Source organism: Crocodylus siamensis, chromosome 5, assembly GCF_052110815.1.
Source record: "Crocodylus siamensis isolate JL-2025a chromosome 5, ASM5211081v1, whole genome shotgun sequence".
Lineage (NCBI taxonomy): Eukaryota > Metazoa > Chordata > Crocodylia > Crocodylidae > Crocodylus > Crocodylus siamensis.
In genome coordinates this window covers 8,043,253-8,070,444 of record NC_143399.1, presented here as the reverse complement: position 1 = coordinate 8,070,444, position 27,192 = coordinate 8,043,253, and the positions used below count along the sequence as shown (strand labels likewise).

Below are 27,192 nucleotides of genomic sequence, written 5' to 3'. Positions count from 1 at the left end.
TTCCCATCCATAAAGGTGTTTTCTAATAGCCAGTTGGTATCCACTTGCAACCCCTGCTTGTGAAACTTGTTTCACTTGAGCATGGTGCCTGTGTTTCTTCTTAAGGCAAATCCATGATTTCTCTTATAATGGAACTAAAACCAGGGTTTTCTTTTTTGTGTGGACTAAGGTTTGAATGTGGGGATTTTTTGTAGGAGTTCTACCAGGCAAGGCAGCAACTAAAGCCTAGTTGCTTTTTGTGGAGAAAAGTGTAGAGAGAGAGAGAGAGAGAGAGTCCTTCTTCCAGGAATTCTCATGTGTCTATAATGAAACTGTTCTATACAGAACTAGTTTTTGCTTTAAAGAAGTATATGTAAACTTTTCTTCTGACATCCAGAAATAAAATCTTCCATTTGTAGTCACAGGAAAATTCTGTCTACACTTTGCACAAAGGATGCCGCTTTATAGAGAAGGGGAAAAATGGTTTCTTTAATCGCCTATATTACCTTTGTAATAATTAGAGTAATTAATGGAACCAAGTAATTTTGGAATTGGTAGTGATTACTAGAAAATGTCATAATCGTATAGCTTCCCCACTTAATACCCAAGATTACAGAGTTTGTTCGCACTTCTAGTAGAAGGGAAAGCAGGGATAACTCATGCCACAAAGATAATTGTCAGTCATTACTACTACTCTTTTTATATGATGTTGGATACCCGCTTCCAGATCTGAGTTGTCGTCTGGTGTTATTGCTTAATGTGCAGATTTCATTTGCCCCATCTGGGATTTGTAGATATTGCAGCTTCCGATTAAGTGTTGTGCTGTTTGCTGGGCGCCACGTTCAGACTGTCCAAGGTGTTCCTCGTGGAAAGTGTTGCTTTGAAGCATCAGTATCCAGATCTCAGCTTGACCCACACCTCTTAATCAAGGTTGTGCCCAATGGGGGACTCGTTTGGTGTTGGTATAAAACTCTGTAGGAATAGGTCTGACTTTTCCCAGTGACTGGCCCACTCCATTGCTGCTCATATTTGGTTCAGCATCCCCAGTCTCTTCCAGGAGCTTGTGGGCTTTATATTTAAATGGTTTACGACTTTGAAGCCTCTTAACCCTCCATCTGTCTGGGACTTCAGTTAACAGTTGATGAAGCAGGTGATTTTTTTTTTTAGTCTCTTGCCTCTATTTCCAGTAATGGTGTTAGGGTCTGTCTTCTATCACTTGGTCTCATGCCTCATGTACAGGGAGTTTGTTTGTGTGCATGTAAGTTGTACAGCCTGTTATGAGTCTCAGTACACTTAAGTACAGTGTCAAGCTTTTTAGCGTGACTTCTGGACCATACAGAGGCACAATATTCTGCTGGGGGTTTATACCGCCGGGCCAGGAGCGCTTTGAAGTTGGCAATCCATGTCATGCTGGCTAAACATCTTCAGGCAGCTACCTGTGCAGAGACTTCACTGCCGACCTTCTGAATGTGTTTCTAGGTGAGGGTGTGGTGTAATGTGACTTCTAGGTAAGTTGGGGTACGTTCCATTTTCAAGCTGCTACTTGCGACAACTGTAACGGTGTATTTTGGATTGAGTCGTTCACTGTCTAGTTGTTTCACTTCATCAGTCAATGCCACCCTTGCATTTTCTCTGTTAATGCTATCTTATATTGGATGCAGACAGAGCTAACTAAGTCTATTAAGGAGACTGAGCCTACCAGCTATGAAACTATGGATGGACAGTGATTCGATTGAGTGATTCGAATCACTGTCCCAATTCGATTTGGCAGATTTGGATCCGTAGATTTGGCGCTGATTCAGAGATTTGGCCATAGACTATACAAGCAGCAATTCTCCACGACGCTGGACACGGCTGCCTCTAGGTGGTAAGTCTGTTATGGTGGACAGAGAGGGGAGGGGAGGGGCTTGGGGGAGTGGTAGATCAATGCCTGCACAGCAGGGGAGGGACGGATTGGGTCTGGGGCTGGGACGTGCTGTCCAGCTAGGGCGGGGTGGGTGCAGGACTCGGGGAGGGGGGCTCCTGCCACTGCACGGCACTGCTTGCCGTCGGTCTGGGAGCTGCTCTTCTGGTGGCTGTTCTGGCGGCTCTCGCTGCTGTTTAGGGAGGGCATGGGAGTGGACCTGTGCTCCTGGATCTTGATGCGGGGCTGAGCCGGGGTGTGCTCCGGATGGGTGGCAGAAGGTGCTGGGAGCGGGGGCTATGGCCTTCCACTGCCTGCTCAGTTGGGGTGGGGAGGCGCAGGATGGTGCTGCTGTGCTGCCTTTGACAAGTGGTGAACAGCAGCAGAAACTACTCCAGCCTCCCTGCGCCTCCTGGACAAGCCGTGGCTCCGCCCCACCCTGCCCCGCCTCAGCTGGGCGAGCAGCAGCGGGGCATGGTGGGGCGGGTGTGTGTACCTGGATTGGGACAGGGTGAGTGGCAGGGGCTATGGGGAATTTTAGGATGGTTGCAGCGTCCCCATAACCCCTGCTCCATGGTGATCTGCAGGGCGGGTGGAGCCAGAGCGGCGCAGCTGGGGCTAGCCGCCTGGTGTACAGCCCTGGCTTCACCCGCCGCATGGGTGCAGCCTGGTGGTGGGCAGCTGGGGCTAGCCTCCCGGAGCACAGCCTGGCCCATACAGATCTGGGGGCACACGCCTGCTCCCATGCCCTCCCAGATCACTTTTAATATACAGCAGTGAGAGCCGCCAGAGCCGCCACCAGAAGAGCAGCTCCTGGACCGGCGGCATGCGCCACTCAGTGGTAGGAGCCCTCCTCCCTGAGCCCTGTGCCCCCCTGGCCCAGCTTGTCCCAGCCCCAATCTCTCCCTCACTGTGGGGGCGTTGATCTGCCCCACCCCATGCCCCTTCCCTCTCCCCTCTGCCCTCCACAACAGACTTACCAGCTGGAGGCAGCTGTATCCAGCATCACCGAAGACTGTTGCCTGTACAGTCTGTGGCTGAATCTCCGAATCTTGCCGAAATGATTTGGAGGCTTTTGAATCTATTCAGACCTTTTAATGGGTTTCTTGATTTGATATGGATTTGGCTGCCAAATCTCCTCCAAATCAAATTGGCTACCAAAGCTTCGCACAGCCCTACTGACAAGTCCTTAATTCTGCTACTTTAGTCACCCCCTTTGTGATTGGAATAATGTATCATTTAAATTTGACAAGAATGTTAATTTTTTATAGCCCCAAATCCTCCCAAGAATTGGCCCCTACCAAAAATTATGGCTAGCTCAACATTCAGGAAATACATCTTTGTTTGCTAGACATGAGCCATAGGTAGATACCATGATATTGGCTCATAATAGGAAGTTAATCTATATTAGGGGATCCAGTTTTGACAGTTTTATTCCTTTCAGTCATGCTCCAAAACTTATGCTACAGCCTTGAACAAACATAGTGTCATATTCTTGTGCCAGTTAATATGCTCAGAGAAAGTAAGATCAAGAATGCCTGGCTGCAAAACCTACGTCTTGCATACATACATGTTTATAGACATGCACGTGCCCCCGCCCCCATACTTACATGCTTGTATTCATCATTTCAACAATTTAATTCATATAAGAAATAAAATGTGTGTGGGTGTTCTCATAAAAAGAGTATTCTGCCTATTACAGGTTCGAAATGCTTGGGGAATACAGTAAAGAGTCTGCCTTCACTACTGCAGGATGGAACCATATTGTAACATGGTCAGAAGACTATTGTGTTTTAATTGGATCTCTGACGTAGTTTTAATTTGCAGCATAATAAGCCTCGATAGCGCTGCTTGTGTAAACATACCGCCCTTTGATCTGATTCAGAATTCTCTGGAATGACCTATAGTCGTCATCCTCACAACCTGTACGTCAGGGCCTTTGATGACTAACACATATGGTTCATCTAGACACTGGTGCTAGATACTTTAGACAATTTATTGCATTACTTCATTATCTTAAAAGCAATAAACAAGAATTCTTTCTGAACCACCCTGTTGAAGAAGGTGATAGATAAGGTGTGGTAAAATATCATTCCTTATTTTCTAGATGGGAAATTTTGAAAAGAGAGGTTGAAAGCCAGACTTTCAAACGAAGATTCATTTCTTAAGTTCTCAAATGTAGACATTTAGGGTCTTTGATTTGGGTGGGGGTAAAAATCTTGATATCCTTTTTTACCGTCAATTCATATGGCTTTTCAGTGCTTGTGAGAATTTGTCATAAGTGTCTTAATGGAAAAAAATAAAAAAAGTGTTAAGTTTGAGAATTGGGTTGTGTGCATCTTGCCTAAGCCAAAAGTCAGTATTGGATCAGGGAACAGAATTTGGTAACTCTTGATTCTCAGTCCCGTGGTGCCACCCAGTATGATCAGACATCTTTTCTAGATCATATGCCTCCTTCTTAATGATTATTTTGTAAACTTGCCCTGAATTGGGAGTTCTAGAATAGATGTTTTTGCTCTTACTATTTAATTTCCTGTTTCTTTTATTTTTATGCAATTATATCAAATACAGTAAGTATGCAAGATACAGGCAATGCAGTGAACATTTTAAAATCTTGCTGAAAGGGGGTAAAATGGACTAACTTTTGAAACAGATCTAGAAATTAGTTTTGAAACTGAACTCAGAACTTCTTTCACAAGTTTTAACTTTTAGTATAAATTTGATTTGTAGATATTGTTGGTGTTAAAGAGAAAAGTGTGTTTTAGGCTGAGGTTTGACATGCTAGATATTGCTCGTTATTTTTAAGAATTATTGCAATCTAGAGATGGATCTAAACAAACGGTAAACACTTGGAACTAGGTTTGGGTTTCAAATTGCAGTTCAACATGTCTGCAATTGGCCAAATCTTATCTTCCTGAAATTTGTAAATCCTTTGTTTGATATTTTAAACCCTCAAATTTGGGAAGGTTTTGTTTGGCTTGCTTAGAAAGACTGGATCTTTAGTTTTGGGTTAGGTTCATCTTAAGTGAAATAAGGGGCTTTATTATAAGAATATAGTGACACAAGTAAGTGTGACTAATTTTCTTTGGCTGTAGAAAATTTTTTGGGCTTAAGAAACACTTGACATATTGTTTCAGTAAATCTGTCACTTATGTACAAGCATATTTGCTGGAATGCTACAGAAGTTCTGATCTGTTACAGTTGCCTGCTCACTGATTCATAATATATCTTTTGTTTACAGGCAGCTATAAATGGTGTAATACCACAAGAAAATGGCATTCTGCAAAGGTAAGTGCAGAAGCTTGGATTGATCATTATAAAAAGCTACTGTGCAACAGTCACGGAGGATGCTTTTCTTTCTTTTCCCCTCTTCTCTTTCTTCCTAACTTCTGATTTTTCCCCTTGGTAAAATAATATAATATTATAAGTCCCCCGTTTGAAATGCCCATGAGAGCAATGAGTTCAGTTTCTGGCAAGATTGACTCATCCCATCTTTTTTTTCCAGAGTGATTAAAGTTACCTATTAAATCCACTGAATTTCCATTAGCCTCACTTAGTGTTGGGTCAGCAGCTAAAGAATATGCAGTTTGCCTAATCTAAAACTGCCTTTGGAGGATTCTCTAAACATTGAAGTCCTGTCTGTCCTCTAAGCCCTTAGCACTCCCAAAGCAGTGTTAATAAGAGAGAGGAATTGTCCCAAACATCCCTGGCCAGAGCCTTTTTCACTTCTTTCTCGTGGGTGTGCACATACTTATGTAAAAGATAGGGAAAACTTTTCCCTCTTTTCAAAAGTATGAATGGTGCCTTTTTGTTGGGTTACAGGGAAAATGTACTGGCAGAGGAAGTAAGATCACCCACTTCAAAAGTAGCTGCACTTGTTTTCTTTCAAATTCTAAATTCCAGTTTGGCTTGTGTACTGATGCCTGGGTTTCTAGGTCACTGAAGCATGATCTCCTAAGTGCTGATGAGGCAATCAGAAGCAGGAGAACAGGATTTCAACTGTTTGGGAGAGCCAGTAATGCTGGAACACAAAACATTTAAAACGTCATGCTGAGCATATAGCTAAAATATTCTTACCTTACTTATTTATAATGTAAGTAAACCACCATTTGTGCAGCTGTGCTGTAAACCTTCAGATATGTTAAAACATCTTATCAATAAAAATGGTCACATTTTAATGTTGAAGAAACTTAGGGTTTTAGTTTATCATGTGAGAGGCTATTTATTTTTATTGTATTTGTATTTCGGCAGGGCCTAGATACACCAAGATTAGTGCACTGTTTATTGTGTTGAAAACCGTGTGTATGCACAGTAAGAGGCTGTCCTTCCCCAAAACAACACACACGCACACCCTTGTTCGATTCCCCAGCTCCCAGTTCGCCGTTTGATTTGTTTGGGAGCTGGGCCGGCTCCACGTGTCAGCTGGAGCCCAGGAGCGCTCAGTCACAGCGGCTGCAGCTCCCAGACAGCACGTACTATTTTGCTGAGGCGTGGGACAGCTGCCACGCAGGTGCCAGGCAGAGTGGGGGCTCTGCCACAATTGCCCAATCACCGCTGCCAGAGCCAGTGAGTGCGAGGCTTTTTCTTTTTCTCTAGAGTGCCAGGACTAGGCTGGGGCCAGGTGGGGCTGGGGCTGGGAAGGGAAGCCATGGGGGCTTCTCCCACGGCTCTTCCGGCTGTGTCTGCCTCTGCCTCTGCCTCAGTGCAGGGAGCTGTGGGGGCTCTGCCTGGATGCTGCTTGCCCAGCCAGCCCGGGGGAGGGGGAGGCACAATGCAGGTGTGGCTCGCTCTGGGAGGCAGCAGGGCATAGCCCCTTGTTCCCAGCACTGCTACACCTGCATCAACGCTGGGAGCGGGGGCTCTGCCATGCCACCGCTTGCCAGCCGGTGCAGAAGGTGCAGGATGTGGGCACAGCATTGTTGGGAGTGGGGCTCTGCCCTGCTGCTTGCCCCCTTCTTCCTGGAGAAAGCCGCACCTGCATCCCACTCCTCCCCACCCCCCCGGCTCTTGCCCCAGCTGTCTCCCAGCACTGCTGTGCCCCCCACCCTGGCTGGGCAGCTTGTCCCAACCCCAGCCCCAATCCCTCCCTCTCCCACACCCCTTCCCTCCCCAAACTCCAACAGGTTTAGCAGCTTGAGGCAGCTGTCAGCTGCCTGTTTAGTCAATGGCCAAATCTCTGAATCGACCTAATCTTTTTCCGATGCTTTTCCAAATTGATTCGGATGCTTCGAATTGATTCGGAGCTTTTCCTTGGTCTCCTGATTCGATTTAGATTTGGAGATTTGGTCCCCGAATCAGGCTGAATCTTCTCCGAATTGAATCAGCTACCAAAGCTTTGCACAGCCCTTGTCTCTCTGTCTCTCGATAGATGGATATATAGATATATATTAGGGGTGTCTATATATATTCTGAGCTTTTCCTTGGTCTCCTGATTCGATTCGGATTATAGATATATAGATATAGACAATAGCTATGGTGTGTATGTATCAGTTGAACATAGTATTTTATTGATAAATTTGCAATTTTAAAGGAGTTTGGAAGCCTATTAGTGCTTCAGACTTTATAATAAAATAAATTCTAAATGTTTATGTTTTGGCATTTGATTTTGTTTGTTTTTCATCATGGAAAATCAGGGCCCCCCCTGCCCTCTTCACTCACCAGGACATGGGTCCCTCTGTGGCTGTCCCCCCGCTGCTTTGTGGCACTGAGCAGCCCTGATATGCTGGTGTATGGGGAATGGGGTGGGTATGTGGAGGGGGGTGTGTGGGCACAGGTGACATTGGGGGTTGGGAGGGGCACATGCCCTCTGAGATGTCTGTGTCCACAGTGGGGCATGGGGCTGCAGCCAGGCTGGACCAGTTCTGGGCAGGAGCCAAGCAGGCGGGACCCAGTGTGGGAGGGAGCGCTGCACTGCCATGGTGAGGCACAGGAGTGGCAGAAGTGATGGCATAGAGTTGTGCCCCCTGCTGATCCTGGGTGGGCAGGGGGCACCTCATCTTGGCAGCCATGGGGGCTCAGTGCTCCCTCCTGCTGGGCTCTGGAGGCAGCTCCCCTGGAGCTGATCCTGTTTGGCTGCAGCCCTGCACCCCGATGTGGGTGCAGAAATCTCAAGGGACATGTGCCTCCTTTGCCACGTCCCCTGTGCTCTCCCACCTCCCAGCCTGCATGCGCAGCTTTGTCAGCCTGGAAGCAGAAACCCACCATTGCCCACATTTTTCGCCTTTAAAAGGGAAAATCTACCTTTCTCCAATTTTCTCCACGTGTCCACAGCAAATAGTAAACCCAGATCCCCGGTGCTGAGGCAGGTACCGAATGCTCGTTGCTTTTCAAAGGCAGTTGCATTACCTTGTGGGTGAAATTTTTCAGGAATGTCTACAAAAAAGTTTTGCTGAACTAAATCATTACATTTTGAGCTGTTAGTTACTGCGTGTTTGTCCAGCATACCTTTTATAATACAATTAATAATAATTAGGTTTAATTTTGTAAGTAATGAGCCAGGGAAAAACATCTTTGCCTATTGATACAATACAATTATGATTTAGAGAAATGCATTCTGAGAGTTATAATAGGTTCTTTGCTCCTTATGCTTGTTAACACAATTATCACATACTTTTAATATACAGTAGTTACTCACTTTTTTTAAAGAACTAGACCAATATGAATTGGTTAACTCTACATAACAAATGACTTATAGTATGCAGTATCGTAATTATTTTCTAAAAAAGAAAGTCCATAAGACAAAATAGATTCCTTGCATGTTTTAGAACTGAAATCCTTGTGGGTTTTACATAGCTGAGAGTTTTTTTGTTTGTCTGCTGACTAGAGAAAACGAAAAAAGTCGTTTGTATTACCAGGAAAAATAACACTTAATTTTTTTTTCTTTGCAGAATGTGGGAGGCACACTGATAGGAATTGCACTAGGAGACAGTTGGGACTGTAGGCAGTATTTGCTGTTTATATAGCTGTGTGTGCAACAATTGGCTGTGCTTATTAGTTTTATTTAATCTTCAAGATAGTTTGATGCTCCACATAGGGTTTTTTCTTTTTGTTTTTTAGGGAACTTTTCAATGAGTGCCTTTTAGAAAGGGAAAGAAAACAAATTTAAGTAGTTCTCTTCAAAGTTTCTTCATTCAGATTTCATCCTTAAAGCCTACTGCAGAACAGTGACCACATTTGTAAGGCAGAATTACCTGCTTTCTCTGCGAATGTTTTCGCTCAGACCGTATTGGTAGAATGCTTGTTTCTACAGGTGACACGCTCATTTTGTCAGTGGCTGCAAATTCTTTGGCTTGAAGAGGATTGCAGTTTGTTTTGTTTTGTCATGCTGCTTCCTAATCTCTAGCAGTGTGCTCGCTGGAGAGACGCTGGATGAAGGAGATGAAATACTTTTTCGTCAGCGGTGTTTTTAAAATTAATCTTCTTTGCAATGCTTTGTTCACTCTAGCCTTTCTCCCCTGAGCTAGACTGTGGCTGGCCCTTGCACAAGCGTACTGAGGTTTGAGGGATAGGGAGCTCAGAGTAGCTGTACTTCATCATTCTGTACATTAACATACACTAGATATTTAGGATTAAACTAATGCATCTGTTCTTTCTTGTCATGGTCTGATGCAAATTATTTATTTCATTTTCCTTTCTTGTTTTCTGAAAAAAATGGCTATCAGACTTAGAATACTACTGTGCTTCGCCTTCTCTCTCATCTGGTTACTGGTTAGGATAAAACTAGCCTGCTGATGTAGTGGACTAGTGCTTGCAATGCTCTTGAAAATGTCCAGGGAGATCCCACAACCTCTCTAGGCAACTTGTTCCAGTGCTTAGCCACCGTCATAGTGAGAGAATTCTTCTTAATCTCCAACCTGAATTTCCTCTGCTTGAAGCTTGAGGCCATTGCTTCTAGTCCTGTCCACAGTCTATCTCCTTCTTCTTTGTATCTGCCCCTCGGGTATTTGAAGACTGTTACCAAATTCCTTCTTGGCCTTCTCTTCTCCAGACTAAATAAACCTAGCTCTTTCAGCACTTCTTCTTAAGTCATGCTTCTGAGACCTCTAATAATTTTTGTTCATCTTTGCTGGACTTTTTTTCCTAACCTGACAACATCTTGAACTGCAGGCCCCAAAATGATACAGCACTCCAGCTCAGGCCTCACCAGTGCCAGGTGACGGCTGAATCACTTCCCTTGTTTTGCAAGTGACATCCCGGTATGGTGTTGGCTTTTTTGTTTTCAATAAGAGCATGCTGTTGGCTCATATCTAGCTTGTGGTCCACTGTAACCCTCAGGTCCTTCTCTGTTACCTAGCTATCATTCCGCAGTCTGTCTTTGCGCATGGAATTATTTCATCATAATTGCAGAACTTTGTACTTGTCCTTGTTGAATTTTGTCTGATTGCTTTCAGACCAGTTTATCCAGGTCATTCTGGATCCTAGTCTTACCTTTGAGACTGTATGCAACTCCACCCAGCTAGGTGTTGTCCACAAATTTGCTGTGTGCTGTCATTCTCATTGTTCAAATTATTAATGAAGAAGTTGAGCAATACTGGACTAAATTGGCCTTGGGGAGCACCACTTGATACATCCTGTAAGCAACCAGTCCACCTTGCAGTATTTTAATGTAGTCTTTATTGTCCTAGCTCAGGGTGGGCAATTTATTTGGGCTGGAGGGCCACTTAAAGAATTTTGGTGAGCTGTCGATGGCTGGAGGGGATGCTGACCAGGCCATGCCTGTTGTCCCCTCCTCCCTGGTTAGGGCTTTTACGCTGGGGAGGCCAAGAGAGATGTCAGTTGATCCTAACTGGCTCCAGGCCTGTCCACCCCACGCGCACTGCCAGGGTTGCTGGGTGGGGTGGGTGGGGTCTCCATGTAAACTGGCCTAGGACCCCCATGGGCAGGGCTCACTCAGCTGGGCGGATGGGATGGGGCAGTGGGTAGTTGGGGAGTGGTGTCTGGGAATGGGACAGGTGGCTGGGGCTGGGACCGCAGGGCAGTGACAGTGTGGGCCCAGGGCAGAACTGCGACCCACTCCCCACATGTCACTGTGATGAGTGCTGGTCCTGTGGGCAGGGACATGCAGGAAGGGGTCATAGCTCTGCCCTGGGCCCCGGCCCTGCGTTGTTACTGCCCTGCAGTCCTGGTCCCAGCTGCTTATCCTAGTCCTGGACACTGCTCCCCACTTACTTGTGGCCCCATCCCCATCCACCTGGCTGAATGTACCCTCTGCACAGGGGTCCTGGGCTGGTTTCCATGGAGATCCTGCCCTCCCATCTGCTCTGTCCAGTGTCCCCAGCGGTGGGTGTGTTGGGGTGCCTGGGCAGCAGGGCTGGGTCTAGTGGCACTGGAGAAGGAAGGGGACACTGCTGCTGGGGCTGGCTGGAGGCCAAGTCTGCCTGGCCCACGAGCCATATTTTGCCCACCCCTACCATAGCTCATGAATGAGTGTCATGAGAGACAGTGTCAAAAACCTTGAGAAAACCAGGCATATCACATCCACTGCTCTCCCTCATTCACAGTCAGGCACTTTATCCTAGCAGAAAATGTTCTGGTAGCTCTTTATACCTGGTGAATCCATCTTGGCTGTTCCTGATCACTTTGTTCTCCTCTAGCTGGTTTGAAATAGATCCCTTGATGACCTGCTCCATGATCTTTTCCAGGTATTGATGTCGGACTCACTGGTCTGTTATTCCCCAGATCCTTCTTCTTCCCTTTCTTAAAGATGAATAATACATTTGCCCCATTTTCAGCACTCTGGCGGTCAGTTCCCTGAGTACTTTAAGGTGTATTATGTCTGGCCCTGCCAATTTTGAAAGCATCTAGCTTCTCTAATCCCTAGCCTACTACTCTACTCTAGGCTGTTTGCTTTTTCCCTTCTCTTTGCTGCACACTGCATATGTCAGTAGGGGAGATGATACTAAGGCTGTATTAGGAGAGTTGATGCTGTTTCTTAAGGCAATATGGTAGACTCCGCGGTGTAAGCTGTGGATGATGGTATGTGTTTGTTGCTCACTTTGCTTGGCTTAACTTTTCCTTTAAATAGTCCTTTTGTCAGTCTGTTCTGATTAAATTCTTTTATCTATATATTTTTCAGTGAATATGGTGGAGAAGTTTTACAAGGACCAGCATATGGTCCCACGAGTCATCCTACTGCTGCTTCTTCGACTTCCTCCTCATCTTCAGCATTTCGACATGTAGTGCCATCCAGACAAATAGTGGAAAGACAGCCACGAATGCTTGATTTTAGGGTGGAGTACAGAGACAGAAATGTGGATGTGGTACTTGAAGACAGCTCCTCAGTTGGTAAGGTTTGTTTTAATTTTTAAATAAAGCATTTATAAAATTATGAGAAGTAACAACTAAAATATTGACCATTTACCAAGTCTCTCTGGTATTAATCTGTTAATGACTAATCCGTAGAACTATTGTTGTGAAATCAGAGCTGCTTCCGAAACCAAATGGAGTACGGTGATTCAGTTGTGGTTGAAAGTACTGCCCTTGACTGGGAGTGGTGCAAATGTTGTCTGCCAGCCAGTGTGCCCCAAAGAGGATGTGCTCTTGTATCATGTTATGTAATGGGCACAGCATAGCTTCCTCCTATGTGGGATTAATAAGTGGGGTGTGGGCACCCAATGAATCTTGTGCAGAGCGCAACATAGCTGAACCCTAAATATTTTTAGCAAAGTAAAGTTTGTAGTCTGAGTTTCCCATTCAGAAAAGCAACCTTTTAAAGACTTTAGAAGACAGTGTTTTATGTTATTTCCCTTAAAACTCCACTTAGCAGTAGCATATTGTGTAGATGGCATATTCCTACAGTAGGTTAGAACTACCTCATTTTCTGTTACAAAATATGTGTACTCTGACATTGTATCTGATGTTGACTACAAGAGGTTCTTACTGTTGTAGTAGAAAATCTGTTCATCTGAAAGGCATAAAAATATGAACTAAGAATAAGGTGAAGAGATGCTGAATAGAGAAGTCTCCACTGCAGTCAGTATTACCACCATATAATTTTGAAGTGAAGCAACTGTTCCTTGCTCATGTCTCTAATATTTTATATAGTATCAAATGGTGACACCTAGTGGTAATTGTTTTGGCCTGTTGATTTTTTTTTCTGTATTATTGTTGATTCAGATTCTTCACTGCCTTGTACCCTATGCAGTCATTTCTATCTGTGCAAAGCAGGTATAAAAAGCTTCCAACTCAGAATTCTGTTTTGCACCAGTTGTGGACAGGTACAAATGGCTAACTGTGGTGCTAGGCAGTAGGTAACCTGCAAGAAATTTGTACCTACTTTTAAAGTATTATTCACATATGTAGGTTTCCTTTTTTGTTTTTAAGATATTCTTGTGGAAAAGTTGTAAGTTAAATTTTTAAAGCAGAATGAAATAAGTTGCATAGCATGGCAAGTTGTAAAAATAACATGGAAAACTTTAAGCATAACCTGATTGTAGTGTCATAGTGTTGGAAGGGACCTGAGCAGATCATCGAGTCCGACCCCCTGCCATGGCAGGAAAGAGTACTGCGGTCAAAGGACTCAAAACACAGCTCAGAGAGTAAATACTCTTCGATGTATACCTGTCCATTTTTGTTAATCCATGTGGACATCCTCTGCAGGACAAGTCCAGCTAATACATCTTGTGGTAAAGCCTGATACTCTGGGTATCGCTTGACAACCAAGTCAGCTTAAACAGAGTTGAATAGAATACCTGAGAATGCATTTTACAAATGCAAACCCTGACCAAGAAGTCTTGCACTCTTCCTGAAACATCTCAAACCATTTGATAGTTAGTGTTGTACTATGCTGACCATAACCCATATTCAGAAAAAGAAAAATTGTACAAGCCAGTCTCTAAAATAGAAGCAGTTTTTGCTGGGGTTAGCTGCTTGTGTGTGTAGTTTGAATATGGTACATCTATGTGGTGTTTCAGTTAGAAAACTTGCAGTTTTGTTTTGGTATGTGAAAATTAAAACTTTAAAATGTGTTTTATTCATAGGATGCAGTTTAGATTGGCCAAACTTACTGTAAAAAGAAACAGTGGAACGATGCTTTACAGCTCTGTGCCTGCGCATAAGAATTAAGTGGGGGAGGAGAACTGGTTCTAAGATGCCTTCTAGTCGCACCGTCCAGGAGCTTGCCCAAATCTTGTTGTGCATTAAGGGAAATCTATGACAGCTTTAACGTGCGTTTGGCTTCTGTGGCCTCCTATGAGTTGTTTGCCAGTCCAGAGTAGCTAGTCCATGCTGCCTACGTTCCCTCTTTAACGCCCTGCTGTTTGCACATCCCATGCATCAGGGTTAGTGTATGGCAACTCTGACAATTCATATGTTGTCTTGGCCATACTCTTACATTGATTGGGCTGCTTCATCTCCACGTATGCTGTCCAAGTCAAGTGGATCAAGAGGACAGGGTGAAAAGTGTATTGACTCCATTATTTCCTTTCTGTTTCACATTTTACATCTGTTAGTTCACAGGTTTAATACACTGTTGCCTATATTCCTTTTAAAAAAAAGGTTATACGTGTACACTTAAAATTATTGGTTATATAATTACAAATGCTTTTTGAATTCTGCTTATTGCAGTAATATTCTTCAAAGGTACACTTGATTTTTATATGTTTGGAAGCCTTGTTCTAATGTGATTTTTTTTTTCTTTTGTTAATTGGTGTCACTGTTATCCTTTTCTAGTAATTTAATTCCCAAAACTAGTACCATAAGAGATTCAAACACTTGCTCTTATAATTAAAAATTAACACAGCTAAAATAGCATGGAAGGAAACTTTAAAACTTAAATGATTTGCTCCTAGGAATAAAAAATAAAGATTTCATGAGTTAGTTATTCAGAAGTGCATAAGCTTTCATAGGCAGCAGCCTACTTGATCAGATGCTATGTGTTTCTAACCAAGTTAGTCCATAAAGTCCACCTTGCCATGCCTTTTGCATTATGAGATCTCAGCAGCCTTCTAGCAAAGTTGTTTTCAGACAGATGATGGTGCCTAGGCTACAGCTTGGGAATTACAGTATTAAAATTAACCCAATCTGAAGTTTCAAATTCTGTCAAGATGTTTATGATTAATTTTGCTTTCAAAGGCTGCCCTTCTCTAAATGAGATGTCTAACTTAATTCTGAAACAAAGAATCAAATTATTTTCCCTATATAACACTTTATATATTGACAGTCTCTGAATTCCTGGGAAGATTATGTAACCACTATCTGTAAGTTTCAGACTCAAAACATTTGTCAGTAATGAGCAGAGAAATGAAGGGAAGAACTGCACAATATTTTGTTTTTTCTGACACAAGTGGAGCAAAATATTTGTCTTTGTTCCCCTGAGAGACAGGCTGCCAGTTTAGCAGCAGTGTGCACAGCAGTGCCTTTTTATTGTGGTTCCAAGAAGGAATAGCATGTCCTTCCTGCAGTGCCTACTGCTGCTTGCAACATGGAGCCACACTCTTAAATCGGCCTCCATGCCCTCTTTAAGACTGTGGGGTGCTGGCACAACCCTACTATTTGAGCAGCTGGTAAACTGCTAGATCTGTATTCTGCCGTGTTTGTTCATAGGTGTGATGGGGACCTTTGTTGTAATAGGTGACATTGCATTTATTACAGAGGTAGGTTAAGTGCAGCTTTTGGGGCATCTCTTGAAGGGTACAAGCAATTAATGTTTTTTAATAAAGCAAACTGCCTGAAAATCAGTGTGGCTTTAGGGCAGTTTGAATTAAGACTCTATGAAAAGTTGTTAGAAGCATTAGACTTCCCGGCATTCTGGAAGCTGTTTTTGGGTCTGATACCTGCAACTGTGCCACAAGAAGCTTTTGGACTGGACATCTTGGTGCCAAAGTTCTTCTTCTGGTGACCACAACAATGAGGTTCAGCTTCAGCTGCTTTCTCTCTAACTAGGTCATCTGTTGCAAATACATTTTTCTTCATAGGACAGATATTTTTTTTTTCTTTGTGGAATTTTTTTCTAATCCTTCTCCTTTCACCTTTTTCTCTGCTCCTGCTACCAAGCTGTAGAGCAGCTAATAGTACTGCTAGTCTCCTCTATGCCATATATGTTCTAGGATATGGTGAGGTGTGAATTTAAAATGAGAGATGCCTAGTTTGGGGGTACACCATAATCTGTTCCAAGTTTACCAGTTACATCTATCTACTTCTGTAGCAACATAAGCGAGTGAAACTGCTATACATTTTTAATGAGTAAAACTGGGTTAAAGTTACAATGGTTTCATTCCACTTATACTGCAGTAGTGGTAAAGAGACATAATAGTTATTCAGTATAGTATTTTCTGATTATAATGGTTATGTCTGTCCACATCATTAGTTACACTTCTCTCTCTTGCTGCCCTGGCATCCATTAGTCTCATCTCAACTGCTCATTTCAAAGCAGGCTTTTTTAGCATTAGTTAGCATACCTACTGGCAGACCGAAGGGAGACTGAAGATTGCAGTTTGCTTTATGTGTGGGTCCAGGATTTACTAAAGGAGGGCCTGGTATACTGCCCTTCAGACCATGGGGATAGGGTGAGGTGTGGCTGGAGCCCCCAGGTCAGCAGGGGGCACTGCAGGGACACAAAGGGGGAGGGAACCCACCCCGCACCCCTTTCTGCCACTGTTCCCGCTGTCTCTGGTTGACCTGGGGCTGAGGGAGTTGGGGGCAGAATCATTTCCACCCTGCTCCAGCCAGGAGTCGTAGGGAGTGACTATGCAGGGTGCCAGGCTGTTGGAGGACAGTGGTTGTGGTTCGCAGTTTCCTCTTTCCAGTCTCTGCCTGCACCCCATCCATGCCCTCTGTTCCATGTCCCTCCTGGTTGGGAGCAGGCGCTGGACAGAGGAGCTTGCGCGCCATTGCTGCTGTCGTCTGTTGAGCTGGGCTCCAACTCAGCCACTCTGCAATGAGTAGGTTGAAAGAGGCTCTGGAGCTCTGTGTCATCTTGGGGTAGTGGTGGTGGTAGTGATAACCAGGTTCCTCTTTCCAGCACCTGCTCCCAGCCAGTGGTGGGCATGGAGGGCAGGGGATGAGGTGGGCAGCAGGTGCTGGAAGGAGGAACCTGTGTGCTACCATCGCTATTCCCTGCTGACCCTGGCACCTTGGACAGCCGCAGTCTGCAGCTGGCGTGGGATGGGGCAGCTCTGAGACTCTCCCTGCACCCGGATCAGCCTGGGACAGTGGTGGAAGCGCAGCGAGGAAGCAGTGCCCTTTGGACCTTCCTGTGGTTTGCCTGGATTCTCTAAAGAGTATGAAGTTTTATTTTTGAAACAGCAGTGTGAAACACATTTATGGATGGACTAAGTTGTTGTAGCATATGGGTTTTGTCTGAAAAAGCCATGCCTGATAGTAATACTAACTTTATATGAGAACCATTGCAACAAAATTCAACACTGACACCGTTCTCTTCCAGTCAGTATCTCTGACCGTTTTAACCACTGTCCATTATCATTTGCATCAGCTTTTCTTCAGAGTTTCTAAAAATTTAAGCTTTCCAGACTGAGACAGTTACTTTGTTGTTTTTCCTTCTTATCTTTTTCCTTCCAGGCTTTTTCTCCTCCTCTCAGTAGGGGTGGGAGATTTCTTACTGAAGTGGTGCACAACAATAACTGTCACTATTTTTATTTGCATTAATCATAGCAAGATCTTTTGCATGAGCTGAATCTTACCTTTTCTAGGTGAAGTATTAGTAGATAGTTAAGGAGGGTAAACTGTGGATTCCTCCTGTGTGTTCTGTCTCAGGTACTTGATATCCTCTCCATTAGTATAATATCTTAACAGTGGGAGCCAATCTTTTTGGCAGGCTTGCCACAAATTAGCTGTATAACTTCACTGAGTGCCACTCTGATCTCCTTTCCCTGCCTTACTGTCGCTCTTCTTTCTACTCCCTGTACTGTGCTCCCCGCCCAATCTGTTGCTTTGCTTTCTTCTTCCTGTCCCCTCCCTAATCTATTATGTGCCACATGCAGACGTCTGTGCCACTTGTGGCACACATACTGCAGGTTAGTCACCCCTGTCATGAGATAATGTGGTTTCCGTGCATTGTGCAGAACCCCTTATTATCCACTGTCAGAGCCTGTACGCATTGCATAGGAACATGCTGAACTCAAGCTGGCACTTTGGCTGCATACATGTGGCAGAAATGTTTGAGCTGTGACCTGTCCCCTGCTTGCTCACTTTATATCAAAAGCCTGCGTTAGTGGCAGTTGTGTTTAATTTTCCAAGACCATTTCTGCTAGTTTTCTTCGTTTGTCTCTTCTTCTAGCCCTTTGACTTGTATGTACACATCCTATTTGCTTGTTGCACTGAAAGCAGCTTACAGATGCATAAACAGTTTCCTAGCTTTTAACCTCTCATTTTCTTGTGGCCTGTGCACATTTTATCACAAATCAAGTTAGCGGTCTTTCACCCAGTATGTTGATAGTAGGAAGATGACAAGGTTGTAGTTAACATCTTATCATGAGGACATTGGAAACACCAGAAATATCCAGCTTCAGAAAACCATCTCAAAGAAACTAGGAGAGGTGGGTGTCTGTTGGAGTGCTCTGCAGTGTGAAAAGTGTCAGCCTCCTGAAGACCCTGTATCACAGTGACAATCATGGAAATAGCGAGCAGCACAGCCACGACATGTTCCTTCCATGAGGAGCTCAGAAATGGAGAGCAGAGAGCCTATGTCCATTCTCCTACATGAGAAGAGTCTTACTGTCAAATGAGATGAAAATGAGATGGGAGTGGAATAGAGGAGGTAACGGAGGAGTCTCAGGAACAGACCAGGGATTTGGAAGCCCAGGAGCAGCTTGAAGCTAGGTAGCATAGAGGACACCAGGGGCCAATTTTCCGAGGACCAGTTTGGAAATGAACCCACAGAACAGCTTGGAAAGGGAGCAGCACAGGATCAGACATGCAGTCCATTAAGTGCTGCCTGCCCTTTTTTATTGGCATTGGGAACAGTGTTAGTTTTAGGGGAGAGATATTTTTTTTTTTTAGGATGTAATCAGTAAAATAATTGTGGAAGATATTGCATGCAATGGCACAGGTTTAACTTTGGTTAAGGGTGGAAGTCATGAAATAGGATCCACTTCCCTTTCCCTTCTTGCTCTGGGAAGTAACTAGGGTGGGGCGACAGGTCAACTGCCCCAGGCACCAGTGAGGCTGGGGGATGAAAGAACTGGCTGTGCTGCACCTGGGCAATTGTGATCACAGTGGCAGTGCAAAAGTCGCTGCTGCCCTGGGCACCATTATGCATTCTTATCCTGCTGTCCTTGCTGACCTTGTGCGATCCATGATAGATGCTGAAAGTGTGTGTGCAGGGGCCAGGGGTGGGGGCTGGAATAAAACTGTTAGTGTTTTCTTTGAATTAGTCTTGCAAATAAATATATTGAAGGGTTACAGGGTTTACGTCATCCCAGACATCTTAGATTATGAATTGCTGGGACTGTATTAAGTGGTGAAACCCTTTCAGACTTTGTCTGGCTTTATTGTTCTCTGTCTATGACATGCTGGTTAGGCAGCGGCTGATGAAACTGCTCCGGTGTAAGGAAACATCTACATCCTAGTTCAGCATCCCCTAGTTGCAACCTTCCCCGCCCCTCACCAAAACCCCCCAAAACCCAAAAGCCCTAGGCGTAAATTAAAACATGATATGTGATTCTTACCATACTGTCTGTGGGCTGACAAAATTCACAGGACCTTTGGAACAGTAAATTGAGAGGTAATAAAAATATTCTAAAGTGATGGAAGTATCGCATCGTAGCCTTGTGATAACAGAGACTGTGTAAGTACTTTTCTTCTTGGGCAAAAAAATGCGATCTTTTATTTCTCTTGTCAGGCACCTTGCTTCTCACATGGAATAAAACTGCAACCCAAGACACTTGGCCTCTCTTTCAGTGGAAGAAAAGGAAGATGGCTAGGGATGAAATGTTTGGCAGCATGGTGTGTAAGAGTGTCCTCCTGAAGTAACAGAGAGAAGTGGACCAGGACATGCAGAGGAAGGAGAGTGCTTCCCAGATTCCTGAAGCTAGAGGTTGTAGGAGTTGGACTGGCTGATCATCTGGTGGCCAGTAGGCTGCAGCTGCCAATCCTACAGCTGCCTTCAGTGATAGTTCAATTACTGGTGTCCACCATCACTCGTGCCCACAGACTCTTCTTTTTTGTACCTTGTCCAGTAGGCTCCTGAGACTTAGCATGTTTGATCAATGTGTAAGGCCGAACTAGAATGGACAGATACCCAGTGTGCTGTATCCAGCAGCACTTAATTTGACTAGCATGTGCAAAGGGCAGCATATTCTGTTGTTGGGAAAGAACAGGAGGTGTACTTCTGATACCCAGTTCCAGTATCAGTGGTACTGGATGATTATGATTTCCCTGTTCTACAGAATCTTTTTAGAATCATTGGGCAGGAAGGAGCACTGGGGGCGGCAGGGGTCATAAGACCCCAGCCAGGTGCCTGTCCAGTCTCCTCTTGAAGATTTCTGGGGAAGGTGAGAGCACCACCTCTCTGGGGAGCCTGTTCCAGGCTCTGGCCACCCTTACAGTGAAGTAGTTCTTCCTAATATCTAACCTCAACCTATCCTCCCTCAGCTTGTGGCCATTGTTCCTGGTGACTGCAAGGGGGGCCCTGGTGAACAGACTTTCCCTGAGTCCCTGCTGCTGGCCCCTGATAAGGTTGTAGGCAGCCACAAGATCCCCCCTCAGTCTCCTCTTGCAAAGACTGAAGAGATTCAGGTCCCTCAGCCTCTCTTCATAGGGCTGGCCACGGAGGCCCCCAACCATACGAGTGGCCTCCTCTGGACCCTCTCCAGGTTCCCCACGTCCCTCTTGAAGTGCGGCGCCCAGAACCGGACACAGGACTCCAGCTGCGGCCTGACCAGCACCGCATAGAGGGGGAGCAAGACCTCTCTGGACCCGTTAGCGATGCCCCTGTTGATGCAGGACAGGGTGCGGTTGGCTCTGCCTATTGCTTCGTCGCACTGGCGACTCGTATTCATCCTGGAGTCAATCCTGAGTCCAAGATCCCTCTCTGCCTCTGTGCTGCTGAGAGGCTCAGCCCCTAACCTATAACCATAATGCTGGTTCCCTCTCCCCAGGTGCAGCACCCTGCACTTGTCCTTGTTGAACCGCATCCTGTTCAGATCCGCCCACTTCTCCAACCTATCCAGGTCTGCCTGGGTGCGGTCCCTGCCTGCCGGTGTAGTCACTTTACCCCCCAGCTTGGTGTCATCAGCGAACTTGAACAGGGTGCTCTCCACACCCTCGTCCAGGTCGCTAATGAAGTTGTTGAACAGCACCGGCCCCAGGACCGAGCCCTGGGGACTCCGCTGCCCACACCCCCCAGGTCGACATCGACCCGTCCACCACCCCCCTCTGGGTGCGCCCCTGGAGCCAGTTTGCCACTCGTGTGACCGTGCATTCATCAGTGCCGCAGTCCCTCAGCTTGCCCACCAGCACTGGGTGGGACACTGTGTCGAAGCCTTCTGGAAGTCCAAGAAGACGAAATCGACTTCCTCCTTCACATCTAAGCTCTTTGTTACCTGGTCATAGAAAGAGACCAGGTTGGTCAGGCAGGATCAGCCTGGCTCGTGAATACATAGTGTACACCAAATCTCTCCCTTACTCCATACATTTGTTAATTCTGTTTGTGGATAGGCAGCTGGTATGCCTGAAGTGACCTTAATATTATTTCCCTTTTTCTTCTGTTGTTTTTTGTGAATAAACGTGTTTATACAATAGCTTGTGTAAAATAGCAAGAGCCAGGAAGCTGTCCTAAGCTTTCAGTAAACATCACTCTGCATCATCAGGATGTGAGGTAAAAAAAAAAAAAAAAAGGCATTGGTTTTTGCTTTGGTTTTTTAATTTTATTTTATCCTCCCTTGCTCACCTGGACCCAGCCCAGATAGTGACAGATGTGTCTGCAGACCTGATGCATATATTCAGAAGATCTTCAGTGTCTTGACCACTCTGTGTGAAAATACCCAATTCTAGCTGTGTAGATTCTGTGCAGGCTGCAGTGTGTCACAAGAATACAGAGGGAATTGGCATCCAAAGTGTTTTTTAGGTAGCACCATGTTGCATTTTGGCAGCCCAGTGTTTGTTCCACAGCATCCCACAACCAACGAGTATGCCACTTGACAGGCGTTAGAGTCAGGGGATGATAGAGCAAGGGAACAGAATAATTTATATTAGACATTATATCCTTTTTTGGGGAGGAACCGTGACCCAATGTATGCCATCAATAGCCTCAGTGTGATGTGGGAATTGCAGTCTTTGAAAATCAATCATTATTTTGGGCATGCTTCTTATATTCATAACCCCAATAGTTGATGTGTCCACCATAATGGTTTTCAGCAAACCTGTAACAGCCTGGTGTGACCGGCCTCAAGAAGATGATTGCAACCCATTTATGTACTGCTGTAGCCACCTCAGTTGTGTATTCTGGCACTGGGGGATCAGGATAAGGTCCTTGCGTGCTCCTTGGAAGTCTGCTTCCTCGTGGAAATCCTGGAGCCATTACTGCTCATTCCCTTGATGTGGTCAAGGATAGCAGAAGTGCTGACCTACACCTAAGGTGTTGTAGTAGTCATAGTTGTAGTAATTCTTCTCATTGCAGTCCAGTTTGCCATGCATGAACTGCGCTCTGAATCCCAGTGCCTCCTGTGGTTCAAAAATGGCTTATGCAGTGTCACCCAGTCTCATTGAAAAGCTGTCCTGCTGCATAAACAACTTGTCTGCAAGCAGGAGCAACTGATCCAATGTATATCGGCTTGTTTGTCAGCTGAAACAGACCTATATGGGGGTTGTAGAGCTAGAAGTGCCTCAGCTGATCATGCTTGCTAGGCTGAGACCATGCCTGTGCAGGATAGAAAAGCTATACACTATAAACTGATTGGTAGAGTGGCTTCAGCTAGCAAGATGCTAAGAAATATGAAACATGCATGCTGGTACTATGGCTACACATGCCTGGCACTAGGATTTCTGGAGGCATGTTTCAGGTTTCTTAGCACCTTGCTAGCTGGGGCTATTCTAACAGTCAGTTTATTTATATGTGTACAGCGTGTACAGCTGAATAACGTGGACTTTGGAGCTAGGGACAGACATTACACACAAACTGGTTTAAGTGATCAGAAGCTGGTTTAAACCTGTAACGGAACAAATGTTTCAGCCAGTTTGAAAATGGCTGAAACTGGTTTGAGATAAACCTGGTTGATTGTAGTATCAGATTTAACTGATTTGGGTCAAACCGGTTAATGCAATGTCTTTCTTAGACTCCTTGCTGGTTTAAGTTAAGTCAGACTCCCCCAGCATCCTGGCATGCTCTCTGGGCTGGGCAGGGCTCTGCTTCACAGCAGGGCTGGCCCCTCTCCTCTCTTCCTTGGCTGCAGCTCCAGCAGAGACTGCAGGCATCTCCCTGGCTTTCCCCCTCCCTCTCCCCACTCCCTGCTAAGCAGGGATTCCCTTCCCCTCTGCCTTACATAGACTCACAGCATTAGCTGGTAGGCCACATGCTGGCTATGATCTGTGTCGTGGGAGACCCGTTCCTTCCTTGGAAAAGCTGTTTAAGAAGAGCTTGAACTGATGGAGAGAGGTTTGTTTTCTGATGGCGTGATAAACACTGAGTTAGGGGTGATAAACACTGTTGTCAATTCCCTGCTGGGCTGGTAACGAGGGAGACCCTTCCCTAATTACAGCTCCTTGCTGTGGCCTGGCCACTCCCCCCTCAGCTCAGCACTGTGGAAGAGGGAGGGCTGCTCTAGCTCCCCCAGCTTCTAGCCTAAGCCACTGCAGGCATGTGCTTGCATTTCTGGGAAGTCTGTCTGGTTACAAACCAGTTTAGCCTAGCTAGGTTAAACTAATCTGCAAAAATTGAATCAATTCATGCTGAGGCTTTTTGAATGTCTGTGTCCCTAGCCAGGGAGGTGGACTTGGCAACATGCCTGAATCCAGACTTGGGTATACACTAAATGTAGAGAGAATCTTACTTGCTATCCTTACAACACATCTGTGAGGCAAGAAGTAGCATTATTTTCATTTTTTAAATGAGGGACTGAGACACCCAAAGACAAAACCGCTAATCTGAGGTCACAATAGAAAACTCTTGGAGAGGAGGGAATTGAACCAAGATCTGAGTCCAAGCTGGCTTCCACATCTCTAGAGCTCTGTTTTTTTCTGGGGTAGAGCTTATATCTTTAATCCACCACAATAACCTGTTATAAGATGCGTTCATATAGTAGTTTGTGAAACTGTCTTAATCACAGAGTATCTGACTTAACTGTGTCAAACTGATAGTTAGGAATGAGTAACTCATAGGAATTAGCTCATTTCCTTCATGCGTTTATTGATCAATTAACACTTAATCAAAAGTTTTCAGGCTTTCTCTGCACTGCTCTTTTACTACATTTCTATTGTTAGCTAATGGCCATTTCCAGTCTCATTCAGACATATGTAAAGCTGATGTGTACCTCCTGGTCTCTCTAGTCCAGTGGTTTTGAATCTGTGGTCCACAGACCCCTGAGGGCCCACAGACTGTGTAAGGGGTCCACAAAAGATGACTATGATCAATCAAAAGTGTGTGAATACCCACACTTGCCATTCAAAGAGGTCCACGCCTCCGTTTTACATTTTTTAGGAGTCCACAGATGAAAAAAGGTTTAAAACCACTGCTCTAGTCTGTTTCCTTGAACATATTGTAGTTGCATCAAACTCCCACTAGATGGAAATATATTACACCACCCATATAAATTAGGGGTCCAAAGACGAAGGATACTTGACTAGTAAAGACATCTTAAAGGAACATCTGAGATTAGTAACTGTTGGAATGATGAAGGTACCTGATAAATCTTTTGTCAGAGTAAGAAAGTTATTTTCCAGGTTTAGTAAGCTTGGGCGTCCCTATCATTCCACTGATTTATAGTATATTTATTTAGGTTTTTTTTTCCTGGAGGTATATTGTTCCTTGAATTTTATATCTATTTAAACTTTTTTCCTAGTGCAAATAAACTTTTATTTTACAGAACCCACAAAGAAAAAGTATTTTATATACATTTTTGTATCAATTTTGTGGCTCAGCATATGCATGGAAGGCTACATGTGAACTTGTAGAAGACCAAAAATTTTCATAAGTGTGTAAGTCAAGCAAGATTCCAATGCAATCCTTGATAAATGGTTATCAGAAATTTGACCCATAATAAGTCTCTGGTGTCGAAGAAGGTTTTTTGGGTCTTCAAGAATGCTGCATCAGCTGAGTATCTTGGGTGTAAAGTTACTTGGATGAAAGATTCTTAGTTCTAGGTTGATGACACATTCCGTGTTAACTAGAGTATACATTTTATGCTATAATTTTGAAAATAGTTGTATTAGCTCCTTATTCTTCTGAATCTATTAAAAATATTGTGCTAATCAAGGATAAAGTTTGAAAAAGCTGCCTACAGTATCCACTGATCATAATAAATCTGACCATTTGTTGTAGCAATATAAACAACTGGAGCAGAAAAGTCTGGAAACCTTTTAAGAACAACCAACCTTTTTTTCTGTATGATTAGGTTGGAGCAGGTGTAGAATTGATTAGTCAACAACTATACTGTCCTGTTTAGTTTTGTCAGCATCTTGGTCAGCTGGATAATACAGCTTTCTTTTTTATTAAAATATTTTACATCTCTGTATCCAGTGAGTTTACTAACTCCTTATGAATCAGAGAGCTGGAAATCTCCAGCAACTATTAATGAAAGTTTTATACTTTCATATATGCTTACGATGTCAGTAAAAAGCCAGTTTATTTTACCTGTAAGCCGATATGTTACTCTAAGAGCAATAGCAACACAGGGTACTTGTGGCATGGGAAATGTTGTCATTGAATCTGATCTGTAATATCAATGTTGAAGTAGTATAGGAAATAGAGGTGCATCAATACATCAGTCTATATTGTATCAGCACCAATAACAAGAACATTGGCATTATCGACAATTGGCCTTTTTTGGTTGGTGTGACAGATAATGTTGCCGATTAAATGCCACATGCACGTGTGTAGCCACAGCATGCGTGTGCCCTCCAGATCTGTGTGCAGGGTGAGGGACAGGCAGCCACTGTGGGCTGGGGTCAGGGCTGGGAGCAGTGCCAGGCTCTTCCTGGTGGGGGAGCTGGGCTAAGGCTGCACTCAGGGTGGGTGGTGGCAGCGCTGGGGGGGGCGGTTTGCCACCCCTGAATTCTCTGAACCGCACCCCCCAGTGCTGCTGCTGCTGATTCCCCCCACTGGGAAGAGCTTGGTGCTGCCCCTGGCCCCAGCCTGAAGCAGCAGCCCACCCTTGCCCTGCACACAAATCTGGGGGCACATGCCCCTAATGTTTCTCCTGGGTTGTGCACAGCAGTGAGACCCTCCCCCCTTCTCTCCCCATCTCCAGGATGAGTCACTCACATCTTGGTCCTGCGCTGTGCCCTGGCCTCACTCCCATCCGCAGTGTGGGGGCATGATCTGGAACCCCCCCCATGCCCCTTCCCCTCCACAGACTTACCAGCTGGATGCTGCTCTCTAGGCTGCTGGGCTACATATCAGCAATTGGATAGGTATTAGCAGATGTGGTTTGCCAATAATTGGCCATTGGTATGGGCCCAAAAATCTTTAGCGGTGCACCCTTAATAGGGTGCAACTCTGTGAAATGACAGACTTTAAGTTTAGATTCAAGATTCTGGTTGTTTTAAACTTTCTTCAGTTTCAAATAACTTATCTTTAAAAAGGCAGCTGTTTTAAAAAAAAAAAAAAAAAAAAGGAAATAGAAACAAGCTTTTTAGAATAAAATTCCTTAATGCATGTAATACATATAATATTGTTTATATGCATGCACGTGTGTAACAATATAGCTGTATAAATTGATATATTAATGTGCAGTAAATGTATTTGAGGATGAGTTGTTTCATGAGCTCTGTGGTGATTAAGAGAAACAGACAGGATACTTTAATGGACAAGGCCATCTTTTAAAGAAATTTCCTCCTCAAGGAACTCATTCCTTCCTTACTGTCCCTCTCCCTTCCAAGTCAACCTTTTTAAAGACTTTTCAGGGTACACCGAGAAGTGTAAAGTGCTGCATCTGGGGAGGAGAAATCCGCTACATACTTACAGGCTCGGTGGTGCTACGCTAGCTAGCGCTATGTCCAAAAGGGACCTGGGGGTCATAATTGACCATGAAATGAATATGAGCCACCACTGTGATGCTACAGTTAGCAGAACAAACAATGCGCTGGAATGCATCAACCAATGCATCTCAAGCAAAACTAAGGAAGTTGTTCTCCCGCTCTGCTCGGCACTGGTGAGACCGCAGCTGGAGGACTGTGTCCAGTTCTGGGCATTGCACCTT

The 27,192-nt window shown here is 44.7% G+C and overlaps 1 protein-coding gene across 1 annotated transcript in view; it reads left to right on the top strand.

The window, feature by feature from the left end:
* FAF1 (Fas associated factor 1) overlaps positions 1–27,192 on the top strand; it is a 301,437-nt gene that overhangs the window by 61,559 nt on the left and 212,686 nt on the right. The window contains exons 3-4 of the mRNA XM_090047052.1: positions 5,124–5,170; positions 11,958–12,166. Coding sequence (XP_089903178.1) covers positions 5,124–5,170; positions 11,958–12,166 — 256 coding nt within the window. The remainder of the gene's footprint in view (positions 1–5,123; positions 5,171–11,957; positions 12,167–27,192) is intronic.